General features: G+C 43.4%; 1 protein-coding gene across 1 annotated transcript in view; it reads right to left on the bottom strand.

The window, feature by feature from the left end:
- The window catches only part of NCAPH2 (non-SMC condensin II complex subunit H2), a 65,265-nt gene extending 42,405 nt beyond the window's left edge, over positions 1 to 22,860 (bottom strand). Inside the window, exons 1-9 of the mRNA XM_082255654.1 lie at positions 22,728 to 22,860; positions 16,013 to 16,133; positions 12,028 to 12,125; positions 7,367 to 7,422; positions 4,004 to 4,082; positions 3,620 to 3,691; positions 3,378 to 3,457; positions 2,707 to 2,861; positions 2,299 to 2,388 (exon numbers count right to left, since the gene is read on the bottom strand). Coding sequence (XP_082111780.1) covers positions 2,299 to 2,388; positions 2,707 to 2,861; positions 3,378 to 3,457; positions 3,620 to 3,691; positions 4,004 to 4,082; positions 7,367 to 7,422; positions 12,028 to 12,125; positions 16,013 to 16,124 — 742 coding nt within the window. The 5' untranslated portion in view covers positions 16,125 to 16,133; positions 22,728 to 22,860. The remainder of the gene's footprint in view (positions 1 to 2,298; positions 2,389 to 2,706; positions 2,862 to 3,377; positions 3,458 to 3,619; positions 3,692 to 4,003; positions 4,083 to 7,366; positions 7,423 to 12,027; positions 12,126 to 16,012; positions 16,134 to 22,727) is intronic.
- Between the last annotated feature and the right edge of the window lie 218 nt (positions 22,861 to 23,078).

Below are 23,078 nucleotides of genomic sequence, written 5' to 3' on the forward strand. Positions count from 1 at the left end.
AGGGTTGGCACCACACCTGACAGACCACCGCTCCATCGGAATAGGGAGGCTGTCGGCCAGGAGGAACGCTGAAACTCCTGCCAAGGCCAGGTTGTATGCGCCCTCGCAAGATGATTTACCTTGCAGGCCAGCCCCCGTCCAGGAGCATGGAGCCGAGGCATGCACATGCTCGCTGGCCAGACCTCTGGATCTAGATTGTCCTGCAGTTGATTTGTAGGTTTTCACAGGAACAAAAAAGATAGGAAAAAGTTCAATTTAAAAAGAAAAAATTGCCAGGACCAGATATCACAAGGAACTAGGTCCTTACTCCTGACTAGGCAGAAGGAAAAAAAAAACAAAAAACGAAGTGCCTAGAGCTGAGAGTATACCCCCTGGGACTGCCCTATAGGCATACCCTCCAGCACTCACTAGAGCGCTGGCTCAGGCTCTCGGAGGATCACTGACCTACAGAAGTATAGCCAAAATAGCTTCGCTATACTTGTCCTTTAAAGTGGTTGCAAACTTAAAACAAAATATCACTGCCAACCCCTCTATTTTATGCAGCCACCCTACACTGTGTTATAAAAGGAATTCCGCGCAAATGGATGTAGATAAATTGTTGGCTGCAGCCTACCCCAAAAATATAGTATAAACTATATCTAGATAGTAGGGATTAGTAGGGTATATTGGCGCTGCCAGTACTTATACTAAATGTGCGGGAGAACAGTGTGCTTTTTTTTTTACCTGCTCAATTTTTATCTCGTACACACGAAACGATTTTCGGCCGACCGATCGCCCGACTTTTGTCCAGAGTTGTGTTTTGTTGGTTGGAATGTGCCTAGACTGCACACAAATTTTCTCGGCCAACAAAAATCTACTTCAGAAGTGATGTCATGTGCTGGTTTACTTTCCGTGTGTTTTTTCTTCTCTGAGCATGCCCAGTCTTGCTCATCAGATTTTTGTCTGCCGAAATCTGTACTGACTGACGGAAAATCGGCCGTTGTGTTGACGGCCAACAAAAATTTTACAGCCTGCACACCAGATTTTTTTCGGTCGAAAAGTCAGAGTCTGTTGTCGTCATACTAACAAGCCGAAAATCGGCCGATTGGACGTTGGCCGAAAATTCACGGCCAATTATCGACGCGTGTGTGCGGGGCTTAAGTGTTTGTGTCAAACAATGCCTCTAAATACCTTTTTTTCAGATCTGTTCTGTCACATGATCCTCCTACTCTGATCTAAGTGCTACAGTGGAAGGGGTTGAGATACCCCTTGACTTCAGCAGGGGAGGTCACGTGACCACTGTGCTGTGCGCTCAGTCCCTCCCGCTGTAACCCTTAGATGGAACAGGAGGGGACGTACACACATGCGCGCATGCTGAGACAGGGAGGGGGGGGGAGAGGAGAGCAGCAGGATGACGGAGGCACATAACCTGACCACGGTAACCATGGATCAGCAGCCATGATTACAGTGGTCAGCACACCGAGGGAAGGGGGGGTACACAGGAACAGGCAGGATCAACCAGGTTTTTTTTACAGTTGAGGGACAGGTTAGACAGCACTAGCACTGTGCTGTTTAATCTGCTATACGGAAACACAATCTTTTATTTTTAGGGTTACAACCACTTTTAAGGACTTTCACTACCATTGTTTTTTTTTTTTTTAAATAAACCCCTACTCACCTACCCAACTAATCCAATGTTCTGCTAAGATCTGCCACTACCGTCCAGGTCACGCACTGCCATCTTACTTCTCCCAGAGTCATCAGAAGCCGGGTGCCTGTTCTGGGTTTTTGCATGTGGCCTCTAATGACGCATCATACTGTCCACTGATTTCCTGCTCCTGCAACCTCCAGGATTATGCGATGTGGTATTCCAGGAGGCTACAGAAGCAGGACAAATCATTCTTGCTTGGCATGCAGATTAGTCAATGAAACCAAGACCAAATTTAGCGGCGTGAGTATACTTTGGTTAATAACTATGTTTGGGCTTGTTTACACTGTGCGGTTCCCCTCTGAAGAGCTATCCACATTGGTTCAGTCATGTTTCTTTTGCAATCCCCCCCCCCCCCCCCATACATTTAGGATTTAACCAAAGGGGGGGGGGGGGAACTAGGGAAAGAGTCCCACATTCAAAGTTCTCTGCCCCAAGGTTAAAATGTTCTCAAGGCAAGGGGCATTTTACATTTGAATTTACAAAGTTGTATTGTAGTCACAAACAGGTTAAACAAGAATTCTCTTATCAATGTAGCCTTTGTCAAACTGCCAAATTATTTTGAAAGTGATATTAGGTAGCATACTACTGCAAATTAAATCTGCTCTCACCATCGGCGTCAGAGAAGTTCAACACTGGCACTGGATCGGCACAACCTTCCTCCATGTTATTCCTTTCTTCCAGTTCTGCATTTATCAAACCTAATGACATTGGAAAAAGATTGCATGGCATTAGGGATTAAGAATATGCTTAGGATTTTGTGAGCTATGCTCCAAATGTGTGCTGATATTTTCACGTCAAAAAACGTGCAGCATTCCATATAAGGGGTAAATTAGCCCCACTGGTAGAGGCATATTTGTATATTGTTAAAAAGTGTATATAATTTTTTTTTTTTTTTTATTATTAGGTAGGTTTTCCAACAGTTTTCTTCAATTGTGGCATTAAGATGTAAACGGACATGTGTGAAACTTCTGCATTTTTAAAACTTTATATTAGCAAATGGAATTTAAAATCCAAACCTGGACAATAGTTGCCATCCTCTGTTCTTTCTGTATTCTGCTTAAACTGCATTGGTGACAATATTGCCAGCTCTAACACAAAAGCTCCACATATGTGAGGGGTACAGGTGTTCATACGGAAATCTTTTCTGCTGGCCAAAGTTTCTCCCTTACGACTGGAAAAGAAAGGTAAATAGGTTAAACATCTAAGCAACATATGTTGGCCATTAATGCTCAGAACATGAAAATGCATAGTAGTTTTATCTGCCAAAAGATTTGTAATTCTGTTTAGCCAAGCATAGAATTCAAAACCACTGCCATGCTGCACAGCTAGAAAGATGAACTACTTCAATACCTGGTTCGGCTCTACAACTTTCTATGTCATCTCTCCATCCTCAGACTGCTCAGCAGTCAATTAATCCGGATAAACACTGCTGAATCACTGCCCAATGAGCAAGCAGGCGACACAGGAGGATATACAGCCAAAAGAAATGCCCAGCTGTACAGTATGCCAGATATGTACTTTATGAAAAGAATTGCCAAGTCCATAAAAAGTAAACTGTCCCCAAAGATTTATAAATAGTTTTTAGCCATCTTTGTGTAATTTTGCTTTATTCCCCTAAATAAAATCACACACAGATTAAAGTGAATTACCGCTAAACAAAAGATGTACGACAAACTGTAAAGCTCACCTGCACAGAGGGTTAGTTTTCTTTTCCACCTCTTCAGGAGGAACTAGAGCCATAGGAGTTAGAGGAACGATATTCACAGGCTATTACAAAAAAAAAAAAAATACACAAAAACAGGGTTGAAACAGTGTGTATATACAAATCTAGATCTAGATTTGCCAAACATGAGTATATGTGGCTAAGGATGTAGAGGGAAAAGAATGGGTGCAGGATGTACTGTATAAAATATAAACGGAATAGCATACATTTGAATTTTGATCCTTCTTCATGTCCACGTTGGTTTTCTTGGGATCCCCAATATCATCTAAAACCAGAAACTAGGACAAAGTCCAAAATATAAATTTAGAGGACAACATCAATATTGCAATCCAGTCTGTACTAAAACTTATAGAACAATGCACATATTAATTTAGTACATTTTTAAACACTGAAATGTCCAATAAAAAAAAAAAATATTCACCACCTTCTCCTGAATTGTACAATGTTTACATTAGAGATCTGCAGCAAAAATTAAGAATTTTCTTCGTCACAAGGTAATGCTCAGCATGCTAGCAAACGTCTTCAAGCAATCCCGTCCTCGGGGTCAGAGTGCCAGGAAAAATATACATCCCACAAATAAACACTCTTACCTCCTCTTCCTGGTCTTTCACAAAATTTGCATCTTTGTCGACTCCATCTGCTCCTACAGAAGCCGGCTGTTGGTCCCGCCTATATGAATATAGATTTATCATGATCACCCAATGAGAAACAAAAAGGTCTACCAAAAAAAAACCACTTTACTTTTAAAAGAGCTGGAGCACGTTTTATAATGTGGCCCTAATTAATATATAATGCAAGGCTGGACAAGTCATGGTCACTGCTGGCCATAGAAATAGGTGGCCCTGTTTTTGTCTATTGCCAGCTAGAAAGGATTCCTTTGTGGTGCTGCAGCACTCTCAATTTGAGTCAGCTAGAGGATCACCTGCTAGTGCAATATAAGGCACCGTGCAGGCTGGCACAGGCCCCAGCGAGACCTAATGACTGGAGGCACAGACTAAATCCCACCCACAATAAGGTTGGTGCCTTGCTACTATTCTATCTCAGCCTGTAAGCAGCCTGAGCCCCAGGCTCCAGTTTTAAAGCTCTGCCCACACTGCTGATGAACAGCCTGTCAGGGTAGAGAATAGGGGAGACAAGAGAAGCCCCTGAGGGTTTATTCTCCTTCAAGAGTGAGGAGATATCGGAAAAGCAAAAAGAAAAGAACCGCTACATGAACAAAGTCCACTAGAAGCAGCACACATAAGGATGCAGCTGGAAGGACAGTCCATGTGAGCCTGGAGGGGACTGCTTGAGGCCAGATCTGTATGGGGCAAGTGTAAGGCACCTCATTCTCACTGCACAATCAGGGGCTGAGCTTACTGGCACAATTTCTGCAAGCTTTTTCTTATGTGTGTCAGATAATATTTCTGTTGTCACAGCTGCACGATTAATAACATTCTTCTGGTGTTGCCCAAAGAAGACTTTATACAAACATATTGTGATATTGTTAGCCTGGCCATACAGTACTGGGGTTCAGGCGCCTTAAGGGCCTGTCCAACACACTTGCATGATACAGAAAAAAAAATAGGTTAAAAAAAAAAAAAAAAAAAAAAAAAAGCACCACAACATGCAGTAGTGCACTGTACAAGCACTAATGCATTGCAGTGTTATTTTTATGGCACCCAAAAGTAAACTTAACACACCTTAAAGTTTTCATTGCAGAGCATTAAGGTGTGATCAGGGCCCGAACTGACTCTTAGTTGCCTAAGAAAAAAAAAAAAAATATGCAAAAGAGGAGCCATTTTCCTCACCTCTTTGGTGACCAATGTCTCCTATAGTCAGCATTCAACATATTCAAGGGTGTCACATGCCTGTGTGCCCCTCTGATCAGTGGTTCTATCCTTTGATCCCTAGGTCATGTCTGTGTCATGTAGTAGTCAGGTGATGAAACAGCAACATTTTAGTAGAGGGGCATAGGTATCAGACACTGCTGGAACTGTGGAATGCTGCAGAGCCTGACAGACCAAAGTTTAAACAGTTCTATGAATTAAAAAAAAACACTAAGGTTAGCCCAATTTTTTTTAGTATCATGTGAAAAGGATGATGTTACGCCGAGTAAATAGATACCCAACAAGTCACGCTTAAAAATTGCGCACACTCGTAAAAAAGCGCCAAATTTCGGTACTTAAAAAACTCCATAGGCAACATTTAAAAATGTTTACAGGTTACAGAGGAGGCCTTGGGTTAGAATTGTTGCTCTTGCTCCAACGTTTCGGCGATACCTCACATGTATGGACTGAACGCCATTTACATATGTGGTCGCGAAATACGTATGAGTTCGCTTCTGTGTGCGAACACTTTTACATTTTTTCTTTTTTTATTGTTTTGTTGAATTTTTACACTTTCCCTTTAATTTTTTTTGACCACTTATTTCTATTAAAAGGAATGTAAACATCCCTTGTAATAGGAAAAGTGCATGACTGGTCCTCTATATGGAGAGATCTGGGGTCAATAAAACCTCAGATCTCTCCTACAGGCTGGAAAAAAAAAAAAACACACCACGATCTCGGCTATCCAGCCAAGATCACAGCAGTATTGACAAATGCTAGGCTGGGCGTGACATCATAACTTCGCACCCAGGCCTCCGAGAGTCACAGAGACTGCCAAGGACCATCTGGTCCTCGGACCTCGGTATTCTCTACGGTGTACTTTGCCACCGGATTCCTTCTCCTTCCTTTGCCGATCACCGGTAGAAGCACTTGAGGGTGGTGGGAGGGGGAACGATCAAGCGGCTGAACAGACGATATGATTGTTCTTACTGTGCAGGGAACCGCCAGCTAAAAAAACAAAATGATATTTGAATGATGCCTGCAGCTGCAGGTATCATTCAGCTATCCCCACTTAAAGTCCAGGACGTCATATGGTTAAAGTATAACTAAGGCAAAACTTTAATTTTCAGATTTTGAGACTGGTGAGGGGTTAGACTCACTGTCAGGCCTTTATTACATCTCCTAAATGACAATCTGAATGGTTAGCTAACACCTCTAAGGTTCTACCTTGCTACTTCTACTGAAACCGTGTCTTGCTTCTCCTGTTGCATTCCATAGAACATAAAATAAATCAAACCATTCAAAAAGGAACAGCAAGATCCTTGAACTGCCAGGAGACTTACAAGTCAACCTCACCAGGAAAATTTAAGATTTTTGTTAGAAAAGCAATTTTTTGTGTGCTGCATTAAGCATCACATGAGCAGTCCATAAAAAAAAAAAAAAAAAAAAAAAAAAAAAAAAAGGGGGAGGAGGTGCCACGTGCATTTTTTCCAGAGCAGTTAGACACAGGGATACTGTACACTGTGTTGCAGCGTGTGCACTTTAGAGGTGCATGGGGATAACATACGCAATGAATAGCACAGCAGCGCATCAAGTAGTTTACTGCAGATTACCTCAATGCAAGTGGGCCCTGATTTTTCAGGCTTGGCAGATGCTGAAAAATTATGTCACTAAACAGTTTTTTTATCTTGGGGACTTTTTATCCTGGCAAGATCTCTACTTGTATTTTCCTCATGCTGAGGCTATCACCAGAAGGATGCCCTATATTCTGTTGGATTTATAATAAAAAAAGTTTCAACGAAAAAGATGAAGAAACACTTACATACACTAGTAGATTTCATATGAAAATTCTCAACAGTAAAGTCAACGACCTGACAGATGTCATTAGAAAGCACCTCAAAAGTTCATTTGCTTTTAATGTTCAATTTGTAATGAATGTAGTTTTCTGAATGAAAACCACACCCACGGTTAGAAATTTGAGAACATTTTCCATCCTGCTCCTTCGAATTATCCCATCACTGCATCTAAAAACAAATTATGAAACTACCCAAGAAACAAAAACCTTTTGAATGAAAAATTCTTCCAGCATACCGCTTCTCTACGAAAACACAAAAAAAAAAAAAAAAAAAAAAGGGGGATACATACTTTTTATTGGATATGAAATCCAAAGCTTGATATACCAAAGAATATAGGTATTCCACCTGTGTATAGAAAATAAATATGATTTCACACAAATCTTAATATAAATGGTCCAAACAAGATTTAAAAGTCAGATTTAATTAGAATCCATCCGCACTTACAATAGCTATTTTTTTAAATATTACAAGAGGCAAAGCAGAGGTTTCCCCGGGGGGGTTCTACAACTTCTTACATGCTATTACATGGCTAGAAATTCTTACATGCCATGTTGAAAATGTAAAAGGCTGTATAGATAGAGGAACACGTGGTGGCCGGATTACTAAAGGGGTTGCGAATCTTCACTCAGTATATTTTAGCTGTGTTCACTTGCAAAACCCAGTCATGTGCAAAGAAAACAAACAGGAATTTGCTTTTTCACAATATCAAATCAAAGTAAATCTTTAGTGAATTTATTGAGTAAAGATGTTAAACTCCTTTAGCAACTTGCTGATGAAGCCTGGGACAAATTTCAAAAGCATATAAAAGACTGCAGCTGGTAACTTCTTTGTTTGAAGCCTTTAGATTTATGTCAAAGCTACATATCCTCCAGTTGCCTAAAGTGGAGGTCCAGCAGTTTTGAGTTTATTAAAAGTCAGCAGCTACAAAAAGTGTAGCTGCTGGTTTTTAATAAACTCACACTCACTTGTCCCACGATCCAGGGATGTGGCCGGCATCACAAGTGTGGGCACCCGGCTGAGACAGCCTGCGGATTCAGTCGGGTGCGTACTGCGCATGTGAGAGTCACGCTGCGTTTCCTTAGTGGCTGGGCAATCTTCTGGGACCTGTGACGTATCCAAGAAGATTGCAGGGAGAGAGGGGGATAGAGGAGAACTTCCACTCAAGCCGCCTAGGCAGCCCGAGCAGAAGTGGATGAAGGTACCTGCAAAAACGTGGTACCTGCTCCCCTCCCCCCCCCTAACAAAAATTGACATGCCAAAATGTGGCATATCAGAGGTTCAAGAGCACTTAAAGCGGAAGTTCCACTTTTGGGTAGAACTCTTTTAATACAGAATTCCAAGAATTATCTTTTTTTTTTTTAACTTACAGTATCTCACAAAAGTACACCCCTCACATTTTGTAAATATTTTATATATCTTTTCACGCGACAACACTATAGAAATGACACTTTGCTACAAAGTAAAGTAGTGAGTGTACAGCTTGTATAACAGTGTAAATTTGCTGTCCCCTCAAAATAACTCAACACAGCCATTAATGTCTAAACTGCTGGCAATGAGTACACCCCTAAGTGAAAATGTCCAAATTGGGAGAAATTGGCCATTTTCCCTCCCCGGTTTCATGTGACTCAGTGTTACGTCTCAGGTGTGAATGGGGAGCAGGTGTGTTAAATTTGGTGTTATCGCTCTCATTCTCATACTGGTCACTGCAAGTTCAACATGGCACCTTATGGCAAAGAACTCTCCGAGGATCTGAAAAAAGAATTGTTGCTCTACATAAAGATGGCCTAAGCCAGTGATGGCCAACCTTGGCACCTCAGATGTTTTGGAACTACATTTCCCATGATGCTCATGCACTCTCCAGTGTAGTTGAGGATCATGGGAAATTTAGTTTGAGAACATCTGGGGTGCCAAGGTTCACCATCACTAGCCTAGGCTATAAGAAGATTGCCAAGACCCTGAAACTGAGCTGCAGCACAGTGGCCAAGACCATACAGTGGTTTAACAGGACAGATTCCACTCAGAACAGGCCTTGCCATGGTCGACCAATGAAGTTGAGTTCACATGCTCAGCGTCATATCCAGAGGTTGTCTTTGGGAAATAGACGTATGAGTGCTGCCAGCATTGCTGCAGAGGTTGAAGGGGTGGGTGTGTCAGCCTGTCAGTGCTCAGATCATACGCCACACACTGCATCAAATTGGTTTGCATGGCTGTCATCCCATAAGGAAGCCTCTTCTAAAGATGATGCACAAGAAAGCCAGCAAACAGTTTGCTGAAGACAAAAAGACTAAGGACATGGGATTACTGGAACCAAGATTATTCGGCTCAGATGTGTCAAACGTGTGTGGCGGCAACCAGGTGAGGAGCACAAAGAAAAGTGTCTTGCCTACAGTCAAGCATGGTGGTGGAAGTGTCAGGGTCTGGGGCTGCATGAGTACTGCCGTCAATGGGGAGCTACAGTTCATTCAGGGGACCATTAATGCCATGTACTGTGACATAATGAAGCAGAGGATGATCCCCTCCCATCAAACACTGGGCCGCAGGGCAGTATTCCAACATGATAACGACCCCAAACATACCTCCAAGACAACCACTGCCTTGCTAAAGAAGCTGACGGTAAAAGCGATGGACTGGCCAAGCATGTCTCCAGACCTAAACCCCATTGTGGGGCATCCTCAAATGGAAGGTGAAGGAGCGCAAGGTCTCCAACATCCACCAGCTCCGTGAGGTCGACATGGAGGATTGGAAGAGGACTCCAGTGGCAACCTGTGAAGCTCTGGTGAACTCCATGCCCAAGAGGGTTAAGGCAATGCTGGAAAATGATGGCGGCCACACAAAATATTGACACTTTGGGCCCAATTTGGACATTTTCACTTACGGGTGTACTCTCTTTTGTTGCCAGCTGTTTAGCCATCAATGGCTGTGTGTTGAGTTATTTTGAGGGGGACAGCAAATTTACACTGTTATACAAGCTGTACACTCATTACTTTTCATTGTAGCAAAGTATATTTTTTTCAGTGTTGTCACATGAAAAAAGATATAATAAAATGTTCACAAAAATGTGAGGGGTGTACTCACTTTTGTGAGATACTGTAAATATTTGTCCATCCACCCCTCCTCTCTACGTTGTTAAATCAGGGAACGCTTTGTATTCACTGAAAAACAAAAATGATCTGAGTAGTAGAGGTGATGAACGAGCATCCTTGTGTTCATTATACAAACGGCAAGTCATTCAAGCAGCATTGAAGACACCAGCACTGACTTTATGTAGCAAAGACTACTATAGTTTATTTCTGCATCCCCAGAGTCCTCAATATGTGAAATAAGAAGAGGGATTAAGTGGGTCACCCCATCAGTGTGAAGATGCCTTGCCTTTGGACCCTCGAGACCCATTCTCCTTATGGAACTGAGACATAGGCTACTGCTTAGAGCCCAAGGCTTGTTGTGCCCACGTTTGTATCCCAGGCGTTCCAAACCAGTAAGGACCGCTGACAGCTGGTCTCACAAACCAGAAATAACTGTATCTGCATTTCTCCCAAGACACAAAGTAACTAGAGGATTGTGCCCTAAAACGGAGGAAATATAAAATAAGTTATTTTAAAATTAAAGTTGACCCTTAAGGGAGCCATTACAGGGCAAACTATGCAGGGGGGTCCTCCCTACCTGGAATTTGGGAGCCCACCCTATCATTCCCACCCCATCTCTCAGCCTGCGCAGTGCCATTGCTTGCTGAAGGTTAACAGAGGCCTGTCATTAAAAATGGGGGAAGTCACCCAGCTCAGAGAAGGGTTTGCCAAGGTCAGACACCTATGTTGTAAGTTACCCAGCAAAAAAAGGTGCTCCAATATTTGTGGAGGAACCAGTGAACAGAATAGTTGCTGCTATAGGTGGTTTTTTAAGAGCTGCACTCGACCACAGAAGCACTGCTGATCACATGGGTGTCCAACCGCACAAGGGACCCAAAATGTGGTACAATCGCTACGAACGACACTTTTGAACACAGCTATGGTGCTATAGCGCTATATTGTGCACACACTATACCAGCTGGTCAGGCACATTAAGGGACTGCCGCAAAGGTTCTACATAAGAGGCACTCACCACTCTCTCAACATAGGGCTTGTAGGCCCAACCTTCACCCCTCACAGTGGCCACACCACAAAGGGTACCCAGGGACCTGACTTTCCCCTCAGAGGATTACTGCCCTTGAACTGTATAGCACCCTGCCAGCAAGATCACTGTATTTCAGGTACACATCCCTAGTCTTGCTATAGGAGGTCCGGTTACTGTACTTCTTGACCCCAGGGCCAAAGGCGACCAGTCCAGATTAAGTCCTTTCCTCTCCAAGTAGGGGTATGCAGAACAGGCAATGGCACTATGAGTCGAATAGCTAAACATAATGTGTAGCTGAAGCGAAGGACTATGCTGTCTGCAGTTCCAGCTAAAGACAACTACTGGCAGGATAATACAGGCATCTCCTAAATCCTGCATGCAGTTAGTTGTTCTTCAGAGTACCACACTAACCATAAAAGCCAAGGTGATGTGTTCGGGAAGGGGCGAATGGAATTCTCATTTTCGCTGTGTAGTCTGCCTTTCTTTGCTCTGAGGATGTTCATAACAGTTTGTAGCCAATCAGGTAGGAGGAGTACAAAGGAGTTGACTTCACAGCAAAGATACCATGATTGAATTTTTGTTCGGTCTATGAAATACATAATCCCAGATTTCAAAGTTAGTGGGGCACTTTACAGGAAACCAAGCCTGGCTGTTTGTGGCTGGAATGGCCATTTGTTAAGTTCAACTAAAACAACAGGATTACTTGTGTATATTAGAAAACATATATACATATAGGAACTGCTTTATTGAATTAAAAATAGATTAATTGCTACTTGCCATTATACAATGTAGGAATTTGTTACTCATTTATAAAATACCCTTTCATTAGGAATTCACACTTGCCTTTTTACTGTAGATACATGCTGATCCTTGAATCAGGAGGGCAGCTTCTGCAAAGTTCATTGTAGTTTTACCTCCATCAAATGAGATGCATATTTGATCTAACTATATAAAACAGAAAAAAACAACATGTAAAAACGAACAGGTACCAAACACATATAGACAATATAGAGTATCTCACAGCTTTTTGATCAGTTTTACATCCCTTAAAGCGGTTGTAAACCACAAATGTAAAGAAAAAGAAAAAAAGGCAATGGCATAATGTGCTAGTATGCATCGCATACTACAGGGCTCGACAATTCCCAGGCGCCAGGTCGCATTGGCGACTAGAACTGAGTCCGGGGCCTAGGATTTCAGCCGTCTGCCGTCAGGCATCGGGACGCCGCTCTGTGATGCAGACTTGCATTGATTTGAAATCCCCGCGGCTCCTATCAATAATTCTCTGTGTCCTGACAATGCATTTTAATTGGTCAGCACAGTCACATGGACGGCGCTGACCAATCAGAACCGGCTGCCTCTTCTCCACTTTCAGCACATCCATAGGACGCTCTGCTCGACTTCTGCCACTGTCAGCCCTCCTCGGTCACCCGGCACACATCCATCTGACATCAGGTAAGAGTGCTGGGTCCGCGGGTGAGCAGTGTGTGAGGCGGGGAAATGGTGCACCAGGTCTTGGCTCTGCACAGAATTTCATGTGTCAGCCGCTCCCCATCCCACTGCTCCAGCCTGCCTGTGCTTCACTGCTTCCTCAGCCCCTGGGGGAGGTGGGAATGAAGACTGAGCCCATCCTGCCGTGGCTCAGGGAAGGGCATCACCTACAATTAGTTGGGGGGCACAGTTTACCTTTTATTGGCCAGGACATAGACACGTGTGTGGGGGAGCAGAGCAGGCCATTTTCTGAGTGTATAGGAGGAAGGTGGAGGTGGGGGGAGTGCCACACTTTTGGAGAATTCTTCTATACACACCATAGAGCTGAGGGGACCTCACTGTACATATACACATTTGCCTGAGACCTTCACTCTCTCCCCCCCCCTCCCCTCTCTCTCTCACTCCCCTCCCCCCCCCCCCCCCCATCTCCTCTTCTCTACCTCCCTCTTTCTTTCTTTATTTTTTTCTGGGTGCGGGCAGCTTTTTGTAAAAACTGGCTTCTAACTTTTTTAGCTGGCTCCTAGATTCAAAGAAAATTTGTCAACCCCTGGCATACTAGCACATTATAAAATACTCACCTTGGAACAAAGCCCTTGCTGAGAGGGCTGACATGTTCTCCGTCTTTCTTCCGTGTTCGCGAGCTCCAGCGATGTGATTGGCTAAAGCCGCGATGACGTCACTAGTGCGCATGCGCCTGGGAGCCCTCGGTTCCGCCACGAAGCTCTGAAGTTCCGGCAAGGTATGCCAGAACTTCAGAGTGCATGCGCCAGTGATATCACTGGCTGCATGCAAGGTAAAAATCTACTAAACTATGCACGTTTAGGAGATATTTTATCTACGGGTAAGCCTGATTATAGGCTTGTCTGTTGGTAAAAAATTACCAAGCAGGGTTTACAACCGTTTTAAAGCTGCACTGCACTGATTATTTTCAATACATCTCCATAAGCCTTCATAACCAACATTCTTCGATCTTGTATAGTCTAAGGTTCAATTATATGAGAAAATTTCTCTAACTTATCTTTGTTTTGCTCTCAGTGTTCACCCTCTGAATTCTCAAGAAAGAGCTACATATCCCATGGTACCTTGCTGCTTGCATGAGGCGATTCCTGTACTGAAGGTGCTACTATAAACTGGTCCCAGCACCTCTGTAATTCAGAGCTCAGGCTCTGTAAATTCAGTGACACATAAGTGCTTACTCCCAGGGCATAGTGGGGTTGATTGACTAAAACTAGAGTGTGCAAAATCTGGTGCAACTCTGCATAGAAACCAATCAGCTTCTAGGTTTTTTTTTGTCATAGCTTAATTAAAACAAGCTGAAGTTAGAAGCTGTTTGGCTACCATGCACAGCTGCACTAGATTGTGCACTCTCCAGTTTTAATAAATGAACCCCTATGTGCTTTATCCTTAATTGCATAAAAACAGTTTTAGGCCCCTTTCACACGTGTCCGTTCCGCTGACAGACTCCGTTTTCTCAGCGGGGATCGATCCGCCAATCCCCGCAGAGCAGGCGGATGACAGCTCTGTGCGGAGACAGAGGTGTCCGATCCCCGCTGCCCTCTATGGGGAATCGGATGAGAACGGACCACCTGTCCGTTCTCATCTGATCCGATCCGCCAGACGGATGGAAAATAGGGGTTACATCCGTCCGGATTTGACGGACAGGATCGGATGTCAGCGGACATATCTCCGCTGACATCCGCTGCCCCATAGATGCAGGGGGCATCCGTTCAGATCCGCCTGAAAAACTGCATGTGTGAAAGGGGCCTTATACTTTGCAGACTAGAATATATGTGTCACAAAATACAAGGAAGTAAATGTGTGGGGATCTTTACAAGGTACGATTACAAACGTCAAGATTGCCCAGATTATTAGTAATAGGCTAGAAATAGTTAAAATACAAAGAAATGAAAATGTTTTTTTCATTTTGACCATAGACTAACTCACAAAAGGTATTTAAGGCCAGAGAAATAGATGGAGATGTCTGCAGTTTAGTTAGTGTCACTGTCACCATTTAACATTAGCAAATTGCTGATTACCACTAAGTGCCGGTTAACACTTCTGCGATGCGGGAACGCTGCGAATATGCAGCGTGATCCCGCATCGCATCCGCACCTCTGGCAGTTCACACTGCCATATGCGATACGCAGGGGGTGTCAATTAAAAGTTAACGACACCCCCAGTTGCGATCGCATATCGCAGTGCGATCTGCAAGTTCACACAGAATCGGATAGCACTAGTTTGAAACACTATGCGCTCCGATTCTGCTGCGGCTAAAAAAAAGCCTCATGTGCGAGTTTATTGCGGATGCGGTGCGAATTCACCGCACATGAGATCACATGCAAATTAAGAGCAGTGCGCTCCAAATTACATGCGATCTCCGCAAACGCACAAATGTGAACTGGCCCCAATACTACTACTCTATTAGGAAACATGTCTGACTGCTGCCATTTCTGTCTAGCGTTCTGTTGATTTTCTGCAGGTTGCAAATGAATGTAGCAGAAAAAATAAAAAAATGGATGTATTTACCACTTGCCTACTGGGTACTTCCTGCCCAGGCCAATTTTTCAGCTTTCAGTGCTGTTGCACTTTGAAAGACAATTACTCGGGTCATGCAACACTGGACCCATAAAAAATTACTTTTTTTTTACACAAATAGAGCTTTCATTTGGTGGCATTTAATCACCACTGGTTTTCTTTCTTTTTTTTTTGCTAAATAAACACCAAACATTTTGAAAAAAAAAAAAAAAAAAAAACCTTTTTAAAGTTTGTTATAAAATGTTGCAGTCAGGTAATTTGTCTCAATCTTTCTCCTTCACTGATGGGCACTGAAAAGAAGGCACAGATTGGAAGCACTGGTGGGCACTGTTGGGGCTGCACTGATAATCAGTGTACATGTCCCTTTTGCAGAAGCAGGTCATTGGCTCTTCTCACACTGACAGCGTGAGGAGAGGAGAAGAGAGCTGATGAAGGGCTTCTTTGTACATCTGATCAGCTGTTCTTGGACATAGCAGATCATGTGGTAAAGAGCCACTGATTGGCTCTTTACCTCAATCTGTGATCAGCAGTGTCCTCTGGACACAGCAATTACCATGCCATCATACGACAGCATCCCAGAACTAGCTAGCCGCCCTGTAGTCATCATTTGGCTATAGTGCGGTTGGCAAGTGGTTAAAACCCATCTCCAGGGCTTCACCCCTGCATTTAACCCTTGCTCCACTGCAAAGGTGATTTTTATATTTCTGGAGTTGGGCTTTAACTGTTAAGTCACTCATGTAATAAGGAAAATTTTCAACGTATCAAAAATGACAGATGCCACCATTACTGAGCATTTAATAACAACCTACCTCCTCCAGGTACTCCCCCAATTGAGCAGCTACATCCACCTCCCAGTTTTTGGTCATATCCCTGATTGGTTGCAGCAGGTGAGTGAACCTTGTTTCTGCATCTTCCATTGTTTATAACTATAAAGGAAAGATAAAAGATAGTTATAGTCATGAATCACAAATACAATACCCACAATTATAGGACTCAAATTCTTCCAGCAACACACTAGACCTGTGTATGAAAAACATGACAACCAAAAATTCCACTGTAAAACCAAAGTAAAGCTTCATTTACTCTGATATTAGAGTAGAGTGGTTTTGCACAGGGTAGCCACCATCCTCCAATTGGGTGAAGCAGATAAGCGGAGCTTTTCATTTTTGGGTGGAACTCCTTTAGGACCCGGTTCACATGTATGCGAATTGGATGCATTTTGAACTACATGTGAATTTGGAGCCTTTTCAAATGAGTCGTTTCACATATGCGTGGGCCAGCCACAGAGTGTTTTTCAAGAGTCCAGTGCGGTTTTGAGCCCGATTCAGGTGTGATTTCCATGGTCATACACTGAACAAAGTTGCATCAAATTCCGTTGTCAAAGCCAGACCACACATGTGAACCCGATTTTACTGCAACATTTCTTCAGATTTATTAAAAGAAAAAAAAAAAAAATAGAATAATTTTTCGATCATCACAAAAAAAAACCACCGTCATTGACACTAAAAATAGGTAGTATTAATTCTAGGCATATAAAAGTGAGCGCTGGTGATGTGTAGACAAAAGTTAGTACCAAAATGTGAATAAATTAATTTCAAAGAAATATGTTAACAAATGTGCAGCGCTAAAGTGTGATATGTAATGAAAACACAATGCTATAAATATGCAATATATCAGAACAAATACTGCAATAGGTGCTAATAAATGAACAACAGCCAAAGTGATGGCTAAATCAAAATCAATAGTCCATAGTGTTCTTAATCCAGAGAATGGAATATTAATCTGTGGAAAGTGCAGTGTGCCTAAACAGTCACCAAATTCAGAAAAAAAGGAAGGCACAATGGCTACATGTTCTCCTCGAGTGAAGTGATAACAGAACATCTCAAATGAAGAAAGCGATGCTTGCAATGTGTTCCCCCTCCACCGTTCCAATGCATTTACCAGAAATCTAATGTAAACGCCTTGCATCCAATCCGGCTAGGAGCTGGTGCAGCAACTAGTGAGACCACTCACACAGTCACTGTGTCAGGAAATAATATGCGTAAACGCCTTGCATCCAATCCGGCTATGGGCTGGTGCGGCAACTAGTGAGACCATTCACACAGTCACTGTGTCAGGAAATCATATGCGTGAACGGCTTGCATCCAATCCGGCTAGGGGCTGGTGCGGCAGCTGGGGAGACCACTCACAGTACCATATAAGACTACTCCCCTACTTTTCAAGTTAAAACATAGGTTGTGGGCTATACTCGCCGTATGAGACTACCCCCCTTCCGAAGCAAAGCAAGGCAACACCATATACGCAAAGTATAAAAATCCCAAAGGTAAGCAAGTGTAATCTATGAAAGTCCTGGCTGTGTCTGTGCCCTATTCATCTGCAAGGTACCGTAAATGTATTCTCTTATAAGGGTCCATGTACACTGCAACGTGTAAACGGCCGTTTAGGAGCAGTTGGGCGTTTTTTTCAGAAGCCCCTGAACGCACCTCTATGTTATCTTATCTGTCCATGTACACAGGGTCGTTTACAGTCATTTGCAGGCAGTTGAGTTCAGGGACGTTTTTTGGAAAGCAATTATTTGCGTTCGAACGTGTGTTTCCTGGTGTTTCAAACGCAAAAAACGCGGCCGAACGTGATGACCCGCGTTTAGCGCTCGCGTTTTTCCATTTAGGGGAATGATTTTTTTTACCTCTAGGAACTGGTTTTAAAACGCAAACGCCCGCTAAACGCGGGTACAAACGCGACACAACATTCAAGGGACTTTTAACAACGTCCCATGTACATAAAGCCTAAATCTCCAAGATATTGTAAGTATTACCGGTAGATGTATCATCTCTTAAGGCGCTGGCTGTGCGGGAATCCTGTACCGGTATACCGTATGTACCATAGCTTAGGCTATACCACGCTGAGCCAATCACGGTGAGCAATGTATTCTATTATTGAATGAAAAGCCTGCTCGGATTGGTGGAGTCAGAGTAACATCATCCCGCCTCTCTGACTCCGCCAATCCAAGCAGGCTTTGCATTCAACAATAGACTACATCAATCCCTGTGATTGGCTCAGTGCGGTATACTGTATGTAGCCGAAGCTACGGTACACCTGTACAGGATTCCCACACAGCCAGCGCATTGAGAGATTATACATCTACCGGTAATACTTACAATACCTTGGAGATTTATAAGAGAATACATTTACGGTACCTTGCTGATGAATAGGGCACAGAAAGACACTTACTTACCTTTGGGATTTTATGAGGTTCAAAAGTTGTCTTATACCCCGGAAAATACGGTAGCTGTGTCCTGGATAGGCTGCAAAAAAGTTCGCCAAACAGAGAGAAAAGTGTTAATATGGTGCAGTATTTATTTAAAAAGATTTAAAATATTACATGTAAAAAAACAAAGGCCATAAACTCACATAATACGATCGCCATTCCTGAGCACAGGAATACGGTGGCCAAGATTCCAGTGTTTAGGCCCCTTAGGGCTGACTTCTGGTGAGTGCATTGGAAAGGTGGAGGGGGAACACATTGCAAGCATCGCTTTCTTCATTTGAGATGTACTGTTATCACTTCACTCGAGGAGAACATGTAGCCATTGTGCCTTCCTTTTTTTCTGAATTTGGTGACTGTTTAGGCACACTGCACTTTCCACAGATTAATATTCCATTCTCTGGATTAAGAACACTATGGACTATTGATTTTGATTTAGCCATCACTTTGGCTGTTCACATTTATTAGCACCTATTGCAGTATTTGTTCATTATTGTTGCATTATTTGTAAATACTGCATATTTATAGCATTGTGTTTTCATTACATATCCCACATTAGCACTGCACATTTGTTTACATATAGGTAGTATTAATTGGTATAAGTATGAGAAAAAGAATTGGTACTCGTTCTTAAAAAAAGGTTTCAGTGCACCCCTAATCCAGCAACCATAACATTGCTCTTTAACCACTTCCCGATTGCCTGCCGCTGTCACGCACCTGCAGCTAGAGGGCGAGCCTGCGCCGCCGACGGCACTCGGCAGCGGGGATGCCAATGCAAGGGGCAGGCGGCTCCGATTGACACCCGCGATCGCTCCCCACAGAGAGAGAACGCTGAGCTGTTGTAAACACAGCTGACCGTTCTCTCTGCAATGATCACAGCGCTCCTGTGATCCTTCTATATAGGAACACAGGTCTCTGATCATTTCACAAGCCACACCCCCCAACAGTTAGAAACACTCCCTAGGTACACATTTAACCCCTTGATCACTTACTGTGTTACCCCCTTCCCTGCCAGTGTCATTATTACAGTAATAGTGCATATTTTTAGCACTGATTACTGTAGTAATGTCACTGGTCCCCCAGTCAGGGGCCCGATCTGTCCGCCACAATGTCGCAGTCCCAGAAAATATATAAAAAAAAAAAAAAATACTCTCTCGTAGTTAGTAGACCCGATTACTTTTGTGCAAACCAATCTAAATACGCTTATTGCAAAAATATGTAGCAGAAAACAAATTGGCCTAAAATGTTAAATTCTGATTTATTTATTTTTTTTTTTGAGAATGTTATGTAGCAGAATGTGAAAAATATATATATTTTTTTTTTCAGAATTGTCACTCTTGTTTTGTTTACAGCGCAAAAAATAAAAGTCGCACATTTGATCAAATACCACCAAAAGAAAGCCGTTGTGGGGAAAAAAAAAGGACGTCAATTTTATTTGGGTAGTGTTGCACGACCGCGCAATTGTCCGTTAAAATAACGCAGTTTTGAAACGCAGAATATGGCCTGGTCATTAAGGGGGAAAAAATCTTCCGGTCCAGAAGTGGTTAAAGGATAAGTTCACCTTTTGTAACACGTTACAGATGCCCTGCTCCCCCGCACTGACAGCTAGCAGGGGATCAAGCTGTCACAATCTGCAAAAAAATCCCGCATCATCCATTCACAGTGTTCTGTAAGTGCCGGTTCACACTATAGCGAGTGCGGCGATCGCACTGCTCCTTCATTACATGCGATCGGATGTGCAGTGCGAATTCAGCTATACACTTTGTATGGCTGAAATTCACACTGCACCCGCACATGACCCTTTTTTTCAGCTGCATTAGGATCGGATCGCACAGTGGTTCACACTTGTGCGATCCGATCCTGTGCGAACTGTCAGATTGCACTGCGATATGCGATCAAACTGGGGGTGTCGTTAACATCTAATTGACACCCCCTGCGTATCGCATATGGCAGTGTGAACTGCCAGATGTGCGTTCGCGATGCGGGAACAGGCTGCAAATTCGCAGCCTTCCCACATCGCACAAGTGTGACCCGGCACTAAACAGGAAAACTACAAGGTTAGACAGCCTTTGCAGCGTTCGGCTTGTAGTTCTCAATTAAAGAGGTTGTAATTAAAGAGGTGTTTCCATCCTGAAAGAGAAAGACATAATGAGCTAGTATGCATCGCATACTAGCTCATTATCATATACTTACCTTAAAACGAGCCCCCGCCGTGCCGCTCGCTTACCTCTATGACGGGCGACATGTCCAGTCGCCCGTCTTCTGGGATCGCGGCATCCGGCCATCTGATTGGCCGGAGCCGCGGTGACGTCATGCACGCGCGCGGGGGCCGACGGTCACAGCACGGGGCTCTGAAGGAACGGCACGAGCGGACGTTCCTTCAGAGCGCATGCACCAGTGACATCACTGGCTGCATGTAAGGTAAATATCTCCTAAACGGTACATGTTTAGGAGATATTTACAGTACCTATAGGTAAGCCTTATCATAGGCTTACCTATAGGTACAAGTGTCAGAGGAGGGTTTACTTCCTCTTTAACTACCATGGTGCTGTTGGGTCACAGAGCCTTGTCTCTATCAGAAGTACAGCCAGACAGATAAACAGTCTGCAGGACCATGGCATTACACCTATGATCTGCTGATTGTGAGTGCAATGCTTTAGGCCCGTTTTTGACTTCAGCCTTTTTTTTCTGTAGCCAGTAAACTCCTCTGCATGTTATCCTGGGTCCATGTACACATAGGCTGTTAACAGCGTTTTTTGGTAGGGGCATTTTCTGGCTGGAAACCCTCCCCCCGAACGAATGGGTTTTAAGAGGAGTTTTTGTTTTTCAGCTGTAAAAACATTCTTACTCTGACAAAAGCTGAAAAATGAGACTATTTGACGTTTAGCAGTGTTTTTTGAGCCATAGGCTTTTGTGGCAGCATAGTTCAGCTAAGAAAAAGCTTAAAAATGCTGCTGCAAGACTCATTCTACAGCTTGCTGCGTTTTTATAACATTCAGTGTGCATAACAGGTCCAGGACAAAAAATACAGTTAAACCCCCCTCCATTGCGGGAGTTACGTTTCGGACCCAGCCGCAAAAAGTGAAAATCCGCGAAATAGAAAAACCCTATTAAAATGCATTGTAGGCATGTTTTTTTTACTGTCACTGTACGTGTAAAAGCATTTTAAGGTCTTTAAACACAATAGAAACTCATTTAAACACATAAAAGATACTGAGAGACAGAGCAAGAGCTATGGAAAACACAAAAATATTTCATTTTTAATGATTTATATAGTAAAATAACACTACAAAAAAAAAAAAAAAACCCAATAAACCGGGACCGCAAAAACTGAACCGCGATGGAGCGGGGGTTTACTGTAAATGCATATTTTTTTTTTTTACGTGCAAAAACAGAAAACGTGTATTTTTTTTTTTTTTAAAGGTGAACATATTTACCAGATGCAGGGTTTCCATTATTTCATAATGACACTTCCATGCATCTGAAAACGCAGTGCGAGTGTGAAAGCGCATGGTGACGCAGCATCACGTTGATCTGCGTTGCTGCCCCGCAGGTGCGTTTTTAGAAATAAGGTCGGGGTCTTTTTTCCTCTGCGTATCCCACAGGTACAGCAGTCCTAAAGTGCAGACAGGGCGATGGTCCCGATGTCCGCTTTGTTTACATCACACCAAGCCGCTGCTGGCGTGCTGACGGAACATGGGACGCGCTGCATTTTTCTGCACATCTCATGCTGAGATACAGCGCTGCACTGGACGCGCTAAACGTGCGCCCGCTGATGAGAATGACCCCCTTAGGCTTTGCATTCTGGGAACACATTTCCTTGCGCGTTTCCCGAAAACAAGCATCGCACTTGTGCCATTATTTCCTACAGACACCCCAAAAGTAGCGAGCAAACACGTTTTGCTGCGCACCAAAACATGCATTACAAAAGCGCTGCCAAAAACGATGTAAGCGCTGCGTTGGCGTTTGTCGCGCGTTCAGGTGAATGCGCTGCTCTGTCCTGACAGCGCCTTGGTCACTCAGAGGATTGAGGTAAAATAATAATAACCCCAGGGAACATTTCCAATGGAGATCAGCCATGGAGGGAACCTCATGACAGGTCCTCTTTATAGAAGGTGACTGTTATACTCGGTGATGTACTCATTATGGGAACAATACGAACCCATGGAGGTCAATGAGCCTCCTAATATCTCCCCACACCACCAAACATTCATTCCCATCCTATCTCATTCACCGCTCATTCCCCTCTCCTCACCTTTGTCACACGCTGCTCCAGCTTACAAACAATATAACAGAAATAAAAGCCGTTCCTCGTTTCCTGGTCACAGCAACCTCCAATACGCCATTTTTGTTTTTCCCGCCCAGTTCACTGCTTTCTCACGCTTCGAATTCCACCAATCAGTTGACAGGATCTGGGTGTGGTAAGATGGCTGGGAGATGGGCGTACCAAGATGGCGCTCCGTAACTTGCACAGAAGGGGCCGACGGGATTCTTCCGTGGTTTTCTAAAGGACCCATTGCGCCCTCTAGTGTTTAGTTGTGGAACAGCGGAGCTGTCAGCCTGCTGCCTCAGTCCTGTTTCCATTTTCCATCTCTAGTTGATTTTA

The sequence above is a fragment of the Pelophylax lessonae genome (assembly GCF_965119305.1).
Source record: "Pelophylax lessonae genome assembly, chromosome: 4".
Lineage (NCBI taxonomy): Eukaryota > Metazoa > Chordata > Amphibia > Anura > Ranidae > Pelophylax > Pelophylax lessonae.